Source organism: Trachurus japonicus, chromosome 10, assembly GCF_045865225.1.
Source record: "Trachurus japonicus isolate A0001 chromosome 10, Traja_1.0".
In the NCBI taxonomy this organism is placed as follows: Eukaryota; Metazoa; Chordata; class Actinopteri; order Carangiformes; family Carangidae; genus Trachurus; species Trachurus japonicus.
Window position 1 is genome coordinate 24,065,608 of NC_140916.1, and position 18,681 is coordinate 24,084,288.

An 18,681-nucleotide genomic window follows, 5' to 3' on the forward strand; every position below is an offset into this window, starting at 1 on the left:
CTGCATATCGAGCTCAATCATTGGTGAAAGTGCTCTCACACAGATTCATTGAATTAAGCCTGCATGCATAAAGAAGATGGAGAATAGCTTTGAGCACTTTGTATGTACAACTTGCATAAAGCATTTAATTTTAGTACATCCGTTATTATACCCAAAGGATAGTTCCATCAGCCGACTGCCCACTCTGAGTATAATGTATAACGTGGATAAAGGATCACTAAAACAAATATGTTAACAACAAATGCTACTTAAACTAGCACACATTATCAAAAGCGTGGGTGTATTCTTTAGAGATATGGAGAGGTCACAGCGTCACCTTTATGACAAATACAGGCCAGTGTAATAAACCAAAACAAATATAGCATAATCCTCTCTGAGAGCTGTAAACAGGGCACATTATGGCAGTCATGGTGAGAGGAGCCTGCAGTGTGTGTCTATGTAAAGCACACATCCAAATTAAGCATTTCCCTCAGCATCTTAATAGTGAGACAGCAATTCTTGTTGAGCGGTTTTGGATGTAGATGCTAAACTGGCTGGTGTAACACATGCACAGAGACACACAGAGCTGAGACTGTTCAAGGTGATGACAGCAGCGTCCTGCTTCGTCTAATAACAGCCACTCTCCAGCTCCAGAGAAGTGTCATATATAAGTAAATATTTCATTCTGCGGGTGTACATTAAACTGAATCGATTCACATATGTCCTGCACTGATATGTTCCCTGGTTAGTGCTGTGAATAGCAATCACAACCCTGGAGAAGATAAACAGTCTCTGCTGCCACCTACAGGTGTTGAGGGCTACTTCAATTTGTCGGTTTATTCGTCATTCTTAAAAACATCACGGATGTTTTCTACTCAAAGACCCGCAGCAAGCAATATCCCCTCCCAGTTTATGGCAGACTAAAGAATATAAAAACCATCTGACGCAGTAAATACAGCCATTCATTCATAATTGCTTCAAAGAGCGAGTAAAACTCAGATTTGAGGTCTCTCACCGGGAGGTTTTATTTTCATCTCCACCAGGCAGATGCAGTGTGTATGCACATGCCATGGGGAAATGACTTGCAATCTAAACAGCTGTAAATTTCAGCTGTAGCACACAGCCGCGGTCTATGTCAAGATTTTATAACTCAGATTGATTGGAATTATATGATGGTTGCTGTGACTGACTGACTCCACTCAACGGATCTGTAAAAAGGCAAAGTCTCATGCAGGAGCTCGAGTTATATAAAAAAGCCATAACAGGTAAAGGCAAGTTTACACAGGGCTGAAAGGACCTATACTTTTTTCTTTTTTATATATACTATATATATATATATTTTTTTTTGCTTTTTGCTTTTATTTGATAGCACACAGTAGAGATACACAGGAAAGGGGGAGGCAGAGAGAGGGGGAATGACATGCAGGAAAGGGCTGCCCGACACGGATTCGAACCGGGGTGCCATGTGTCAGATCTATTTATAGACAGAATATTGTATTGATCATAAATTGACTTTTGGGCTGTAGTTTTTTTTTAACCTCTTCATTTTTCATTTTTGGGTTTAGTACAGTAAATGAAGGAATTTGATTCTTTTTTTTTGCAAACACTGAACAACCCATCTCAGAGCAGCTATGCAGAATTAACACTGAAAAATCTGCACCATAGCTGCTGTTCATTCATAGATTTGTGAAAATGCAATTTACCAATAGAAGAAATATAGTAAAAAATAAAAAAAATCCGCCAAAATAGGTCATGGCTGATTTAGCAGTAAACAGCTACTGTTTTGGTCTTGGTTCAGTTTGTGTGCAAAAGATGTTAAAACACATTTAAAATGTGTTTAAGGTTACGTATTTTGTGTCATAAGAACAGGAAATATGTTAATTGTATGGCTGATGTTGTGCTAACTGTGTGAAGAGTTTTGAAAAAGTACTGAAAAACGGGTCATAGCGATCATAAAAAACTGTATTTCACAATTTATTTCTCAGAGTATGTGTGGCAAATCACCTATATTTTTTGGCCTGCTGGGCCTGTGGAGCTTGTAGTGCAGTAAAAGCGTATTTGTACAGTCTACTTCAGAAATGCCCTGCGACTCATTCACACTTAAACTGCTGGGCAGCAAACTGTGCAATCATAATCTTCTGATGTGGACCACTGAGCACATTTTGGCCAAACACTGGAGGTTAAGAAGGCTGCATTATTCAATTTTCATGAATATGCTGCCGCTCAGGATGAAAGTTGTTTCCTTCGAAGTGTTGTGCAAGTTAATGTAGTGCAGTAAATGGGTATTTGTTAAATGGATTGGAAAGTCAAGTTCTCACAGGCAGAACACTGGACCCTTATTAGCATCAAACAGCAAGCTCCTCTAATTCAAATAAGTAAACCTGCTGAGAGGAGGCTTTACAAGGTGCTCATCATTAAAGTGCTGTTAACTGGGTTTTTTTCACCAAAGGGAGCCAACCAGGACCAAATCCAGCCGTGATGTGTTTACTGAAATAATTCAGTCTTATAAATCAGATTTTTTTTTTTCAAGCAGCAACATTTTTGCCACTGAAATCTACATTAATTTTATTTACATAAATATTATCATTAAATATTGATAAATGAACCATATTCAACTTAGTCTTTCAGCTTCATTTTAAGAATTTAACCAGTGTCATACAATTCAACAATTGTTATTGTTAATGATGAACGTCTTGAAGTAAATGAAATTATTGAAATTGAATTAATGATAAGAAAAGATCTTCGACCAGCTCATCTGCAGAAGGCTATTAACGTGATTAATTTAACATGACATTACGTTATTTTGAAAAATTCTCTCGACCGTTTTGACATATTGTATTTCCCAGCATATATGTTGACACTATAAAAATCCAACATTTTAAATGGATGCGCATGAACTGAACTTGTGTGTGTACTCCCACTTAATAGCTGTGTGACAGGTTTTAAATCTCAGGATCCATTTCAAGACGTATTCCCACAGTCATTAGTCACCTGAACTGCAGATGGGAAATGTGTTATTATTACTGGTCTGACAGTTGCAGTAAAAGCTGCACTGATTGAGATGCGTACAACATGATGTTACTGGAAACCAAACCTGAGAAGTTGGTATGATATAATCATTGCTGACTGATGCTTACACCCGTTAAGTGTATTGAACCTGTTAAATTGACTTGGTGAGTCATTTTGAAAATGTGGGGGAGAGTAAATGGCTTTTTCTGACTGACTGACTGACTGACTGACTGACTGACAATTTTAAAGGGAACATGAACAACCCAATTAGGCTGACTTGAAAACACTTCTTATACATTTTCCTAATTCTGTCATTAGATTTTCTCAACGTTCCCCTTGATGACCTTGAATAAAGGCAAAACCCACCAACTTCTTGGTCATACCAGAAGATCATAACCTACAGCTTAATGAAGTTCAGTCCTCCTGCTTCTGTGGCCAAGGCTCAGCTGAAAAAGCTCTTCATTAAATCAACTTCACAACACCCTGCCAAAAGAAAGAGAGATAAAACTGCAGAACTTAATGTTTTGCTTTCTTTTTTTCACACTGAATGTGTCCTTGATTCTGGAGGTTGAATTACTTTCTTTCACTAAGTTTATCTTGGGGAATAAACAAGTGCATGGCAGAATAAAGAAATTGTGCATACTTTAAGAGTGATTTAAAAACAATTTTAATTCATCTGAATCAGGCAGGCAACTTTATTTATACAGCACTTACCATTAAATGTAAACCCAAAGTGCATAAAATTAAATTTGATATGCAAACATTCCTCCACTTAAATGAGCCTTAACTGAGTTGGGTTAAATTGAAATAATACCGTTGGTGTTGTTTAAATTAATGAGATGGATTTGGAAATGCTGCCGTTGAATATTTCCAACTTTTTAACTAAAGATGCTCAGATGAAGTACTAAACTGCTGCTCGCACTCGCAGCCAATTAGCCTAAAGAGTGCCTCTGCTATTATAAGAACATAATGATATGGTCTCATAAACAGCTCTCGCTTTTAATATTCATATGCAATTTCAGTAAAAGGATGCTGTACTGTAAATGCAGGGTGATTAGCGTGCCATATCCACATAGCACCACAAGAGGGCAGATGTGTCTCACACATGCATTTAAGCAATAAGGACACCATGGTGGTGAACTGAGCTGACAACAGGTTTTAAAAGACAACCAGGTTTACAGTATGTAAAGTTATCTTACATTGTGTTAATGGAAGATGTTACTGCCCCTTTGTCTCGGGCCTTGTCCTGCAGGCCTGTGTAATGCTGCTTAGTACCATAAACACGCACACACTTTAGTTCAGCACCATGGACAGCTCCTGGCTGGGACTGGGTGCTGGATGATGCTCTATTCACCTTGGAGCCTGCATATCACATGAAGTGGTATTTTATTAATGGGAAGGCAAGGGGGTCATTATGGTTGGTTACACCTTGTCACCCAAAAAACTGGACTGCCATCATGGTGGCGTTACTTTTATTTCCTCTTGGGACTACATCCAATGTGCAGATCCATCTCACAGTCTGCCCACCCACACTCACAGACCCTCTGAGACAGGACAAGTCAAGGAGATGTAGCTAGCTGGGATTTCCTCTAACTGGGGGAGGAGAAGGGGGGTGATGGGGGGACAAGGAGGATTTCGCAATCACTCGCCCACTACGACTACGATGGCGTCACTGTACATACGTCAGACAGGGGTGGTACTTAACCCTTCGTCCGGGCTGCAAATGAGATCAACGCAAGGAAACGTGCAGTATCCACGGACAGCAGAATAAAGTGTGTTAGTGCATGTTGTAGCGGTCTGTGGTTTGGAGCGTGACCTCATGGAATGTTCGATATTCTATCCGAGCGACGTCGTGATTCGATCTGACCTGCACCTCCGCTCTGATTGGCTGTGGGATGTTCGATGCAGTCGTAAAATAATACACGACAAACGCACGAATGGTGACCGCTCAGCGTTTCATCTCAATTAGATACTACGCAATAGTAGAAACCGTGGGATGACGTTCAAGACATTAAAAAAACGTGGGACACTGAAAAACCCGTCGAGTATACTTAGATTGTTTTACGTTTTGAATATGTGTATTATTTAAAGTAACTACATGTCTGTTTATCCTTAAATATGATCAATTATTTTTCATTTCCTGGCCAAAAAAAAAAAAATCAATATTCAGCACAGTCTCATGTGACTCCATGCTAAATGAACCCACCCCATCTCCTCGACCAAATGGTATCACCCTCATATCACACTACGCTCGATGCTCGTAGGTGCTGCTCCAAGCATGTCGGTATTGGCACATTACACATAGGCTAGGTTGCATGTGGTTTTAAATATCTCCCACCACAAATAGTCAGTGAGACACCTGACTAATTGAGATTGTTAAAATTAAAAGATGGACTATACTTTAACTTTCACTATGACATTGGTTTGTGATTATATTTCTTAATGCAAAAAGTGCAGTTTTCATTGCAATAAAGAGTATTGGAAGCAAAGTTAAATCCAAAATGGAGTCCACAATAACCCATCAGCCAAGTAGGGGCGGGGAAGTCAGTTCTTTTAATTGATTCATTTTAATTGAATAACTATTTAATAAATAGAGATAATAATTTCACACATACTGCCTTCAGTATCCAATTGTGGGACTGTATATGTCCAGGGCCTACAACTGGATGTCCATAGTGTACCACTGTGTAGTCACATTTCATCCACATTGAATGGAATGGTCGTTAAATATGGACACTGTGTGTTGCAGTAGAAAAGAGACTGATGATGCCCTGTGCCTATGTTAAGCGTATTTCCTTACCCTACCAGTTGACATCTGAGGGTGATCAATAGTGGAGGGAGCCAGTGATGGTGGAGCGAGAGAGGGGAGGGAAGGGGGGAGGGGGAGGGGGAAGGAGGGAGGAGGGAGGGGGGGCGTGATAGTCTCAGCCGCACTGTGAAGGGGGCCGTCCCTGTTGGTGGAGATCAGCCCGAGGAAGGCCCACCTAGTGATCATTTGAAGATATCTCCCTTTTAGACGATAGTTTGACTCGGCCGTGCGACAGAATCATAAGGGGACAAGTCGAAGGCTATTTGTAAACAGGTAAGGACTATTTTATTCCCATTGTAATGCTTAATTATTGTTATTTTATAAGCATATAGAGGTCACCACCATTTAAGGACCATGCATGTCAGCGTCGTCATGGGAAGACACTGTGTCTGAAATGACTTAACGCTCTTAACCCACATTCCTGTACACATACATGTCTAATAGCCTAAGGATGCTCTTGCCTCAGTTTTTGTCTGGGTTTGATATTTATTCTGAATGTAAGACAATGCAATGACAAAGATATTGAGGCGGGCACGTATGCAAACGTGATAAATGGTGGATATTGGTGCATGTAGTAATTGAAGGCTTGACCTGCAACATCCAGGATGGGACCGGTGTCTGATGCAAGAATATCATTTCGATCTGATCAGGCTGCAGCCTGGTGTATTTGATCAAAACCTTTCCCTGTGTGTGATCGGGCGAGCTCAGATTACATCCACGTATTTCCACGTTAAAACCGCGATGCGTGCAGATTTCATAGTGGACATCGTGCCTCCCTTCCCCCAGCAACACTGTGCAGCTCTTGCAATAAATGCCACCTTCTAGTGTAACATGTTGTACTGTCCCTTGCTCAGGCCTGTGTCTTTTCCCAGGCGCAGTCCTGTCATCTCGCTGCCACCGAGAGTAGCGTTACAGGCGAGCAATAATTAATGAGCGCCGTCACAATTAACCATTTCATTGAAATCTTTTTGCCTTTGAATATTTCATGCACTGACGAGGACGTGAAAAGGGCTTTGAATGCACGAGTGAACAGAGGTTTTTACTACAGCCTGATGGCTGGACTGCAGCTTCCAGGATCTGCCACAGGAGGCGATACTGCCTACTCTCACCCAGCACCATAACGTATGGTCCTATGTAACTGACATCCACTGAGCCTCTTAGAAATAGACTGATTATGATCCATAAAAGATGCTTTCTGGTGGTGCAACCCATTAAATACCATTCATGCATACAAATAAAAACGACCGCATGTGCACACATTGATTGACAGCACCTATGGTCCATCTCTCCACAGAAGCTCGGCCAAGATGGATGTGTTTATGAAGGGTTTGTCTAAAGCAAAAGAGGGGATGGCTGTGGCTGCAGAGAAGACCAAGGAAGGAGTTGCAGTCGCAGCTGAGAAGACTAAAGAAGGAGTCATGTTTGTAGGTAAGATTATCACAAATCTTTTTCAGTAGGTTATTTGCATGCAAATCACACACACATACAGTACACAGATATGCACACATCATTTAGGCTGCTAATGTTCCTGCTTCATGCAGGAGCAGCAACAAATAAGCAGGGAGAAAATATTACTATTAGCTTAATGCCGCACTTTTCCATATATCCTGGAACAAATGGTGAAATTATGCACAAATTCCCTATAGTGGCTTGATAAGTAACAGAGGTCTCCTTCCCCCACACATGGACAAAACCAGCAGGCTGCATAACCTATTTGTTTAACACCATGATGCAGCTTCCCCTTAATAGCTATATTTATTTTATTGGATTTAATGTCAAAATGAGAGATATTTCACAGTATAGGGTAAGGTAAAGAACAACTGAATGCAATTTGAGTGTAGTTTATTATAGCAGCAGTAATTTGAAGAATTAGTCAGCCTGCCAGTTGATCAATATCTTGTTTTACTAATGCAGGTTGATGCGGTGTATAAATAATCAGTGGTTTTCCTCATCATGTGGAAATCAGTAATCAAGTATTTGTCCCTCTAAATGTTGGTAGTTCTCAAAAGGATACAAGGATAAGAGTTATTTTTTGTGGATGATGTGACACGAGGCTCTGAATGTCCTTTTGCCCCCTTGCCCCACTTGACTGGGCTACAGGCAGAAGACGAGAACAGGGGTGGGGGTGGGGCAGCAGGATGGTGGGAGCAGCTCCTGCTAGATGTCCATGCATTGGATGGCAGCAGATTGTAAAACAGTCCAAACCTGCCATCGCCTCCTGCAGGCACAGGCTAAAGGCTTTTGGCCCTTTCAGTGCTGTGAAAATTGAAACTACACAGTATTACATCCACACAGATACGTATGTGGCTGAGTATACGTGACTGAGACTATTGACCCAACCTATACCACTTACTTTAGATCAGAAAAAAGCAGCTGGACCGGGATAAATGACACAAACATGACGTCATGTTGTGTTGGTAACGTTACAGAAGAGCAAGTTTCACAGTTGTCATTTTCCAGTCCAGTTTCTGTTATGCTTCATTTGTAAAGGCGGTGTTATGCATAATTTAATTATCTGTGTTGCTGGGCAATAGTTCAGAATTATTCTTTAATGGTGTCAAATCATTATGAAATAATGAAAGTTTAATGTCATGGTAACCAATACTAACCAGTTCTGTTGTCTAAATAATGAATAAGACTGTGAAATCAGATGTTGAGCATAAAACAGAGAACCTGATTTGAGTCTTCTGGTTTTGGTTTTAATATGTCTAGGGATGCAAGCAAGGCAACTTTTAATTATGTATTACTTATAATGTAATTCTCTTGAGTGGTCTCTCTAACATTTGGTTTATAAAATGTAAGAACACTGGGAGAGAGATGTCAGACATCTTAAGATGACTTGTTTTATCCACAATGCAAAGATTTACTGTTATATAAGATATAGAAAATCAGGAAATCCTCATGATTAAGAGGCTGAATGCAGGTGTGGTTTGGCTTGAACAATGCTTGGTAACTACAAAGAAATGATCAAAATAGTTGCTCATCAATGATCTGTTGATCAAAGAAGCCGTTACTTGACTAATCTTTAAGCAATAAAATTGTCATGTACACACACAAATGGGTGTAGTGAACATTATGTGCTTTATCGTTTATGGTAAATATTTTCCTCTGTATTGGCTGGCTCTTCCTGTTGGTGTGTTAGCGGTGAGTGGGAGGATCTCTGGGGCTCTAGGACTCAGTGGACCCAGAGCTGCTGCTGGTAGCTCCACGGTCACCAGCTTGTTCCATTGATCTGGTGCCTGGATGTAGGGTCCTCCAGGAGAAGTTGTCCGATGTGTCTGCAAGGAGATGAAATCCAATTACCCCACATATTAAGCACCATCAGCACAGCTAAACGTGTCACAACATTGTGCAGGCTCGTTTTCATCCCGTGCGTGTTGCGCCCCCCATTCGTTTGACTTTTGCCCCTTGCACGCAGAAAGAGAAAGGAGCGTTTCAGTGGCATCTGTGTGCTTCTGCGTGTTGCTTGTTGAGCATGGTGGTGCCCTAGAAAGCTGCGTATGATTCGCTTGAAGGCCCATCTTGGAGGAGGGGTAAGAGCAATCTGATAGGTCTGTGGCCCACCTTTTGACAGCTGCTACTGCTGAAGACCGCCCACCCAGCTGAGCTGAGCAGTCAGCCTGAGTGAGTGAAGAAGAAGAGGCGGATATGAGAAAAGCCTGCTGTACTAGATGCCATTTAATGTCACTCAGCAGTCTCATTCATACAGTATGTACGTATCCTGCTATGACACAGTGGAGTATTTAGACAGTGCTATTTTAAAACCAATGTAATTTATTTTTTGAAACCTTGCAGTGACACCATATCAGTGTCACTATATGGCTACCCATCTCTTCAGTGTAATTCAGGAAATAATCACTTTTACTATATTATATATAATACCATATTATCCAAGCAACAGCAACAGCCTCAAATTACATTACAAAAAAATGACACGTTTATTATGTTGTTTAAATGATAATAATTTAATATAGTGAAAACTGTTTCTTTTTTTGCATTATTGAGTCAACTTTCATTTAAGTCAATTCCTTTAAAGATGATGAATAGCATGTGCCAGGAGGGAAATCATGGAAATAAATCACCAACTTAGAATATGTCAGAAAAATCACACTTAAGAACTCGACTTTCTTTGGAAAAGAGTTTGAAATACAGTTTCAACAATTATCATTGAATTTACTCTTTGTTCACTGAAGGAAAAACTTAAATTTTGTCACAGGTTTTTTTTAGGGGATGCTTGAAAAGATCAATAGTCATTTGTACTACTGTAGTTATATTACTAATGTATTTCATCTATAACACCTACAGCCACCCACCATCCATTTGAGTCGCAGCGCTTCACCACAACCAATGCTTAAATGGATGGATTTCTTAGATGTATGTTTTGCTGTGAGGCTTGACGTTTGTAGAGATGGTTCTGTACTTCATCATCATTTCATCTCTCCTCAGTTGGCTTTTAAAGGCCCTCAGGGACCAATAAGGCATGTGACTGCTGCACAGTAGGGAGGATGACAAGGCCTGAGTGATCGGTACCAGTGGGCACACAGATTGCCCAAATAGCTCGATGGAGTTCAGTGTAGATGGATGAGATCTGCCAAAAGTCAGAGAACTGAGCAATGCCGTGTTCTGGGTTTAAATGAGCTACAAAGTTTAATAACTCCTCTCAATAAAAGTACATAGTAAACCCCGAGCGGTACATATGACTGCTCTGTTGTGCCAGCAAAGCTATTGCAAGCTATCAAATCAGAAGAGGCTGCAGCTTCCAATGTGGTCAAGTGGCCAAGCGCTCCAAAAGTTGTGACATTTTTTTTCAAGACTTTTATCAAATCTAATTGGTCTGCAGAGTTCAAAGTTAATTATGTCAGTTTGAATTTGTTTCATGAAAAGGAGGCTGCAGTGTTGTAGTGGGCTGATACTGTTTTCCTTCCTGTTGGCATCAAAGTGTCATCAATCAGGGATCAGTCAGGGACAAAACTGACCTATCAATCATAGACTTTCTGTTACTACCATTCATTTTGAATGAATGGTAGAAACTCTTTGATGATTAGTTAACCTGCATACAAAACTAATCTTGACATGCAAAATTACACCTAATTGCAAAAAACATGAACCTTTTCTAACTCTTTCCTTTTTTTGCCAATCTAGGTAGCAAGGCCAAAGACAGCGTGGGAACAGGTACGTTGTTTTTTTTTAAACATTAACATTATTACTGTTGCAGTAAGAAGCTCAGTTTTCTGACAGTGACAAGAAACTTCTAACTGGAAAGTGACAAATTCAGTATAGTGAAAGGGGAGGTGGGCAATATGTGAATGGTCATTATGTACAATGTTCACTTGGGAAAGAGAAGAGAGCTAAGATCATGTGTACGCTTTTAATCTGTCTGCAGAGTCACTTGAGATAATGTTACATTGTGCTTGTGTGTGTGTGTGTGATGTTTTTTGTTTCGTGTGATTATGCAGTGGCTGAGAAGACCACTGGCGCTATGGGGAACATCGCTGCTGCCACTGGCCTGGTGAAAAAGGACGAGTTCCCCACTGACATGAATGTATGTACAACATTACAATCATCAGCACGATTAACTCTGTATTAGTACACAATGTTTCATTTTCTGCCTCAGACAAAGTATGAAATGTGCTCACACACAGCTGCTGTGTTGGGTCTGAACTGTGAGGTCATCTTGGTTTGTATCATGATGCATCTGGGTTGCTCCGAAAAAACAGACTGCTGAAACTGAAACATGTAAAAAGTTGAGGTACCTAGGTATACTTAAGTGAGGGTTTACCACCAGAGCCACAACATGTTATATTTTATCTCTGATTAAATGATCGAGGAAGATGGAAACGGTAAAATTCTCATATTTTTTGGTGGTAAGCTAATCAATAAATTGAGTACCTGTCCCAGGAAAAGTACCAGGATGTTCAGTCCTCTCGGAGTGTAGGGTTCTGCAACGTACTGCACAATTACAGTCCTGCATCAAAAATACAACTTCAAACCCATTAAAAAGGCCTCCTTTAAGTTTCAAAATGAAAAAGCTGCACTCACACTATTGAATGTTTCACTACCACAAAGCTGAGTGCTGAGCTTAGTTTATGCGATCATCAGACACCAGATGATATCATCAGGATTACTAATTCAAACTTTCAGAGCCACAGGAGAAACAGTGATGTATGACAAGTAGATTAAACATCATTTCTACTATCTGGGGATTTTTCATGGCTGCAGTAAAATGACTACAGAACCTGCTCAGTGCATGCTTGGTAACAATGCAGCATCTCACTGTTATTCTGGACTGAGTCTATTAATGTTTGTGCACAAAAGTCCAAGAGTGAAAGAGATAGAGAAACCTCTGTTGCAGATCCCAGGCTCACTTACAGTTGGCAACTTCTTGTAAGTTGCACTCATTAAAGTCTGGACAGGATGGTGGTTGTAGCAGAGCCAGATTTATAAGGCTGATAAATCTGCATGACGTTCCAAAACAGTTACTAGTCTGCATTTCATCTATTATATTCCTCAGCTGTCAGCAGGCTCATTTACTGCAGCTGAATTTCTCATACGTGAGCAAACACAATCATGGTTCTTTTAGAAAAATCAAAATTAAGTCGACTTTTGGTGGGCAGCTATACGCATAAAATTGGGCCAAATAAATAATTCTATTATGTTTTGTGTTTGTTTGCTTTAAGCATCCTTGAAGCATGAATGGTTACTCCACATAGTCTGCACTATACACCTAGCTGCCTTCACTCTGTAATAAAGCTTCAGTCTGCTTCAATATTCAGGTGGAAGTCTCTCTGTGGGACTATCAGCTGTCTTTAACACACAGCTTTTCCATTACAATACCCTGCCCCCCTGTTGACCTCTGCTAATGTCACTGCTGACGTCAGCTGGTTCAGACTGTGATCTGTAAGGGAAGATGGTGAAACACATTTGACTTTCCACAAACACAGAGAAAAAACCAATCACCTCATTTTGACTGATGCTCATTTCGGTCACAGTGTTTTCCTCCTGTGCTCCTCACTGTAGAGAAGCCACTCTCGACCTGTGCTGTCAGCATGTTGACATTTGGTCTATCTCTGTCAGACTGTCAGTGAAACAGGGAGGTCCTTGTGCTGTCGTAAGCCTTCATCCTTCAGAGTTGGACCCTCTCCACTGTCTCGCTAATCTAGTAAATCTGACAGCCCGCTCTAATAGGCTGCTGGAAGCCACTGTCTGAGTCATAAAACTACTCATTTCAACACCCTGACAACAGAACTGAGCTGCTTTATAGTTATGGTCCTTCTCGTTCATCCACTCTGTTTAACTCTGTCCTGCAGATATTTTACCTAAAGAGCCAGATTTTTTTTTTTACATAAAATTGCACTCACACTATAAAATATCTTTCTCAGAGTTTTTTAAAACAGGATTTAAAACATTGTCTCCAAGTGAGTTGTGCTTCACAGTCTGAACTGTGGAGGATTTACTTTTGTTTGAGTCTCAACTGAATTTAATTGTGTGACAAATCAGACACAGAATTTCTGTATCCCCTTTGTTATGATCATATAAAGAGCCATTTTCCATGTTCACTTCTTCTCGGGCAATGATCAGTGTGATTAGGTGCCTCTGTGGTGGTTTCCCACTGTGTAGCGTTTAAGGCAATGCTAATCGTGTTGGTGGGCTTACAGCAATAACACCAGCTCGATACAGCACCAAGGATTATGGTCTGTTCTTCTCTGACCTAATTGACTTGATTAGTGTTGGGTTTAAAAATAAATGTGTGGTGACCCACTAGTTTTGTTTTCAAGGCTCATTGTACTGTAGCAGGTGCAGCAATGATGGAGTGTGGTCTGCTCCCAGATTTATTGAATGATAAGGCAGGTGATGTTCAATTACACTGATGCATCGATACCAGCCACAGAAAGAATTATCCTATGTGAAGTAGTTCTGTTTGAAAGAGCAATAAACTACAGTGTCCAACAGGTTTAGCAGATTATTGATCCTTTGGTTGAAAATAAAACCACAGACAGGAAAGGTGTGAAGTATATATATATCTCTTTCCTGTTTTCATATTTTCCAGCCCATTTAGCCCATCTTTTCAATTTTTCCTCTTATCTGTTACCATTACATTCATGTCAGAGAGCTAAGAGTCTGATTGAGTGAAATACCCAGTGATTTTGGATGAGGATAAGAGTGTACAGTATGGCCCCTGGTGTGGCTCTGCTTTAGCACAGTGAAGGTTGGAGCTATATACTAACATTACCATGCTAACATACTTTTAACAACAATGCTAATGCACTGATGTTAAGCAGCACATTTTCTATGTTCACCATCTTATTTTAGCATGTTGTGTCCTGTCTGGTGAGTCCTGCACAGGAAATATAGCCACAATATCAGAGACAAGTAAAATACGTTCAGAAATGTGTAATTTCTTTTCCTGTGAATCTGCCCTGTCCTCATCTTTCTCTCACTCTGTCTCTCTCTGTCTCTCTCTCTCTCTCTCTTTCTCCCTGTCTCTGCAGCCTGAGGAGTATGGGCAGGAGGCCATGGAGGGCCAGGGAGAGGCAATGCTGGAGGCAGAAGGGGAGACATATGATGAGACCCAGCAGGTAATCAGCCTACACGACACAAAGCGTCTGCCTCAGTGTTTGACTTAAAACCATATGATAGACTATATGATTTCAGTGTAACCAGCAGTTTGTATATTATGTCAAAGGTTTGTTAAAAAAAAGAATATATACATATATATATATATATTGTACATTAAAGCTGTGGACTACAGGCAGAGATGAATCCATTCACTCACAGTAGATGGAGACTGATCAGTATTCACCAGCTCTTATGGTTACACATTTTAGCTGTATTGCATTTCAATAGCACTCCACACTTGCCCCCACTTCTGCCCTGCACAAACACTACAGCTCACGCTGAGGTAATTCTTCTTGTCTGTAGATATGAAAACAGAGGGTTTAACAAGCCAATTGCCACACGGCAGGAACAGTGAATATAGCACCACCTACCTACAGAGTGTTGGGTGTGTGTCGGTGTGTGTGTGTGGAGGAGGGATAGGAGTCTGACACAGATAGTTATTTTTGGAATTTGGCTGTCAGGGGCGAGACAAACTGTGCAGAACCCATTGCTTTGAAAATAAATTTTAAATAGCCCTAATAGTAAGTAAAAATATCCCAGAATGCACATAATGTTGGATCAATATATATATATATATATATATATATATAGCTCATTGATTTAAAGCACTGCACCAATTATGATTTCAGACAGACACCTGTTTTATTCATGTAGAATATTCTAATATTCTTCAGTTGAGGGAAGATTTATTATCATATTTTACATGATTTGTGACAATGTTGAATTCATCCTGTGCATTTGCTCGCATTTTCTCTTCATTCCCACTTACAGCCTCAATCAGCGGATTATTGCATTAATCAGCTGAAGTAATAAAATGGATATATTTCCTGAGATGCAAATTAAAAGTGAATTTCTCAGAGGCAGTAGCAGATATCATGCATGTCCTCCTCCATCTCTCTCCCACTCCTCTGCATCTCTTTCCCCTCCCCCAACCTTTGCTACACCAGCGATGTGCGAGCTCTGTCTGAATGGGTGTGGTGATGACGCTCTCTGCCTCCTTGCATTGTGGGTAATGTCAGGGTCTCCCTGCATTGCTGTAAATATGGAGCCTGTGTGCTGCAGAGTGAGCCAAGCCTTCTAGGGGAGGATTTGGAGATAAAAATCTCTCTTAGCCAGTATCACACCAGGTTTTGTGACAGCATCAGATGACCTAAGACTATTGCACTACCCTGGAGGCTGTTTTTTTTATTTATTTATTTATTTTTTATGATCATGTGCGCGGAGGAGGCGTGTGCTGGGTTACAAGGATGATGGGAATGTGCTCACGACTCGCCCTTGAAGCTGGTGCAGGCTTGTGCTGCCCTCTGCAGGCTGCAGAGAGTCACTGAACCAGCAGAGGAGCTCAGCTGAGATGGAGTGACATCATTATCTTCAGCAGAGTGATATCATGTGTTACCATAAGCTCCCTGTCATATACATTGTTCTTAAACTGGTCTAGGTGTATGTGATTAAGTTTCAATTAAAGTCTTAGTGATGAATTTAATCTGGAGGACATGTGACCTTCCTGTCCCTTAAAATCTGTTCTTCTTTCCCCAGGAGAGCCAGGATTACGAGCCAGAAGCATAAAAGCATCATTCCAAGCCACTATCCAACCAGCAGCACAATAATATTTCTAATAATAAAAAGGACAAATGCTGAAACTATTACAATTATACCCCCGTTGCAAAAAAACCACAAAAAGACAAGCATTCCCACTGAAAAATGTTCTTCCTTCAAGACAAATCTTTTATTATTATATATTGTAAATGTCATGTTATTAATGTAATGTGTTGGGTGTAGGTATTTATTGAGATGTAGGAGTTGTCCTCTCAGTCTCATTTCCTTGATTCCCTCCCAATGAAATGAGACCAGAGCCGGGGCTTGTGACTTTGTACTGTGTGTATCTGTATTTAGAAACGTGCAATAGGTGTTAATCATCTTCCAATGAGACATTGGGAGTTGAAAAATAAACAATGTCCGGTTGCAAGCAGATATGAATACAATAATATTCCCTTAAGTGTCGACAATGCCTGTTTGTGGGTTTTTTGTTTCTTTTTGCATTTTCTTTGGACATTTATTTGAACGTTTTTGAAGTAAGAGTTTTTTACATTGTATCTTTATAGTTGCTTGTGAATCATTCCAGTAAACTATCTGTTAGAAATGAACAGAGTATTCATGTTTGTGTGTGCGTGTGTTTGTGCGTACTGAAGATTTTATCAAATCAATATATTATGTCTTGAGATCATAATGGTTGTCATATCAATATGTGCTTTAAATTGCAGGACTTGTCAATATTAAGGTTTATGTGTTAAGCCAGACATACAAATCCTCTGTAAATAAAAAGTAAAAAAGAAATACTTTGTTAGTGTTGTTTGATAATGTTTAAACTCACTTTTGGCATTGGTCGCTCATTAGACTTTAAACCTCTTGTAACTAGCTGTTTTTCTGCCTGTTGATCTAAATGAGGATTTGTTATGCATCATCCTCGCGTGCTTCCCTTTTTGCTCGCTCTTGTCTGGGGTTTGATTACAGGATGTGTAGAATCTGCTGAGCGGGCTCTGGCCCCTGGCAGGACGCTGCCATAGCTGGGATGCCAGTCTGATCGCGCCTTTTTGGGCGGGTTTTGTTTGGGTTAATCCGGCTGGAACGTGCCTGCTCTGTGGTGTCGGGCTCAAACAGAGGGTATTAAACAGCCGCTCCTGCTGCCGCTGGCTCAGACTGATGTGTGGACACCGCAGGGACAAAGACAGGAGCCATGGCCTCATTCAAGAAGTCCTTTGAGGGCCTAAAAAGCACAAGCCACACAGCTGCGAAAGGAGTCACTGACACTGCAGGTACAGAACTCCAGCTATGGGATGGCACAGGGTGTGTGTAAGGTCTGGTGGAGGAAAACCATGCAGTTATCACGATCATTTGTCTTGCAAGGAATTATGTTTGTTTTTTTTATCTTTTAAAACTGTTAAAAAATCTTAAAAAGCAAGAGGTGTCAGCTGCTCCTGAGGTCATGTGATGTGTTTTCAGTGCAGGCAGCTCAAGATGCTGTGCAGCAGGTGGCAGACTCCTCCAAAGAAACAGTCAGCACAGGTAACGCTTTCACGTCTCTGTCTTTGAAGCCTCATGGTGTTACAGTGAGACATGTCATTTTCTGAGCAGATAAGAGCTCGAGAGCAGAGCCGGGATGTCAGAGGATGAAAAAACTTTGCTCCCAAATTAACTGTTAAATGGATTATGAAAAATGAGTTTGTGAAAGGGCATGACAAATGAAGCAAAAAGCCCCACTCATCTGTCAGAGCTGAAAATGTGGGAAGAAGTGCACTTGGAATTACTACAGAACTATTTGTCAACTTAGATGAATATCTAAGATGTTTCTTGGTTAAAGTCTTCAAGAGTCAGTAACAGTCTAAATTGAATATATTGCATTTTTTTGAGCTTTTTACAGACACACTTATTGTGCATTGTGCATGAGTTGATAAAAAAAGTTTGGCAATCTTGCCCAAACTCTGTAATCTGTCATCTGTAACGACTTTCCACAGCCATGTAGTGATTATTTCTCCTCTGCTTCACTCTGACTCTTTAAAGCTGCTCAAGAAGCCGGCAAACAGACTCAAGCAGCCATAGGGAAAGCTGCAGACAAGGCCACGGACACCATCAAGGAGTTTGGACAGAAATTGGAGACCAAATGATCCCTGAAATATGGACTATTCTATCTGAAACACTGGAGCCAACATGTCTGATCATCCATGGGTTATAGACAAGAAGTAATGCAGGAATGGAAGCATGTTGGCATCAGAAAAGCAGTGATATAGTATATAGAGTAGCCTATATATCTCCACACAGCTCACATTCCAAATTGTCTTTTTTTAATTTACCCCCTTACCTTTTTCCATTTGTGTTTCTTGCTATTATACATTTCATTATATGTGACTATTTTGGGCAATAAAAACAGATACCAATGTGTTTCTCAGGTTCATAAACTGTGATATTCTGCCACGTACAGTAGGAATAACACTGTTAGTAGCTGTAGAAGCTCTTTGCCTGCGATGCATCCTGTTGTGGAGAGTGCTCATCAATGAATCACCATGGTCATTATTACCAACACATTGCTGAGAAGATGGCCTTTGGCAGGCTGATGGTTCCTGATGAGAATGTGATCATAGCTGTCTACCTTGGCCCAAAGCAGCACACCTCCCTCCATCACAGTACGCGGTTGCTAGGCAACAGAACTCTGTGGTGGCCGGGGATTGGTGGAGGCCTCTGAATTAATGGTGAGAATACTTCTGTCAGTACAC

The 18,681-nt window shown here is 40.6% G+C and overlaps 2 protein-coding genes across 2 annotated transcripts; both read left to right on the forward strand.

Annotated features, from left to right (window-relative positions):
* Window positions 1-5,843: 5,843 nt before the first annotated feature.
* Window positions 5,844-16,747, forward strand: sncb (synuclein, beta). The gene is made up of 6 exons (XM_085788292.1): window positions 5,844-6,070; window positions 7,092-7,225; window positions 10,940-10,969; window positions 11,254-11,339; window positions 14,287-14,373; window positions 15,950-16,747. Exons 2-6 carry the CDS (start codon window positions 7,105-7,107, stop codon window positions 15,977-15,979), a joined length of 354 nt encoding a protein of 117 aa, XP_085644418.1. The 5' UTR covers window positions 5,844-6,070; window positions 7,092-7,104; the 3' UTR covers window positions 15,980-16,747.
* A 222-nt stretch (window positions 16,748-16,969) lies between these two features.
* adirf (adipogenesis regulatory factor) lies at window positions 16,970-18,349 on the forward strand. The gene is made up of 3 exons (XM_085788293.1): window positions 16,970-17,226; window positions 17,414-17,476; window positions 17,972-18,349. Exons 1-3 carry the CDS (start codon window positions 17,148-17,150, stop codon window positions 18,073-18,075), a joined length of 246 nt encoding a protein of 81 aa, XP_085644419.1. The 5' UTR covers window positions 16,970-17,147; the 3' UTR covers window positions 18,076-18,349.
* Window positions 18,350-18,681: the final 332 nt, after the last annotated feature.

Excerpts from the sequence above, each read along its gene's own strand:
- sncb (XM_085788292.1), top strand. The coding sequence starts at position 7,105 with ATGGATGTGTTTATGAAGGGTTTGTCTAAAGCAAAAGAGGGGATGGCT. Across the intron at positions 7,226-10,939 it reads AGAAGGAGTCATGTTTGTAG|GTAGCAAGGCCAAAGACAGC; the intron begins GTAAGATTATCA and ends TTGCCAATCTAG. Across the intron at positions 11,340-14,286 it reads AGTTCCCCACTGACATGAAT|CCTGAGGAGTATGGGCAGGA; the intron begins GTATGTACAACA and ends CTGTCTCTGCAG.
- adirf (XM_085788293.1), top strand. The coding sequence starts at position 17,148 with ATGGCCTCATTCAAGAAGTCCTTTGAGGGCCTAAAAAGCACAAGCCAC. Across the intron at positions 17,227-17,413 it reads AGGAGTCACTGACACTGCAG|TGCAGGCAGCTCAAGATGCT; the intron begins GTACAGAACTCC and ends ATGTGTTTTCAG. Across the intron at positions 17,477-17,971 it reads CAAAGAAACAGTCAGCACAG|CTGCTCAAGAAGCCGGCAAA; the intron begins GTAACGCTTTCA and ends GACTCTTTAAAG.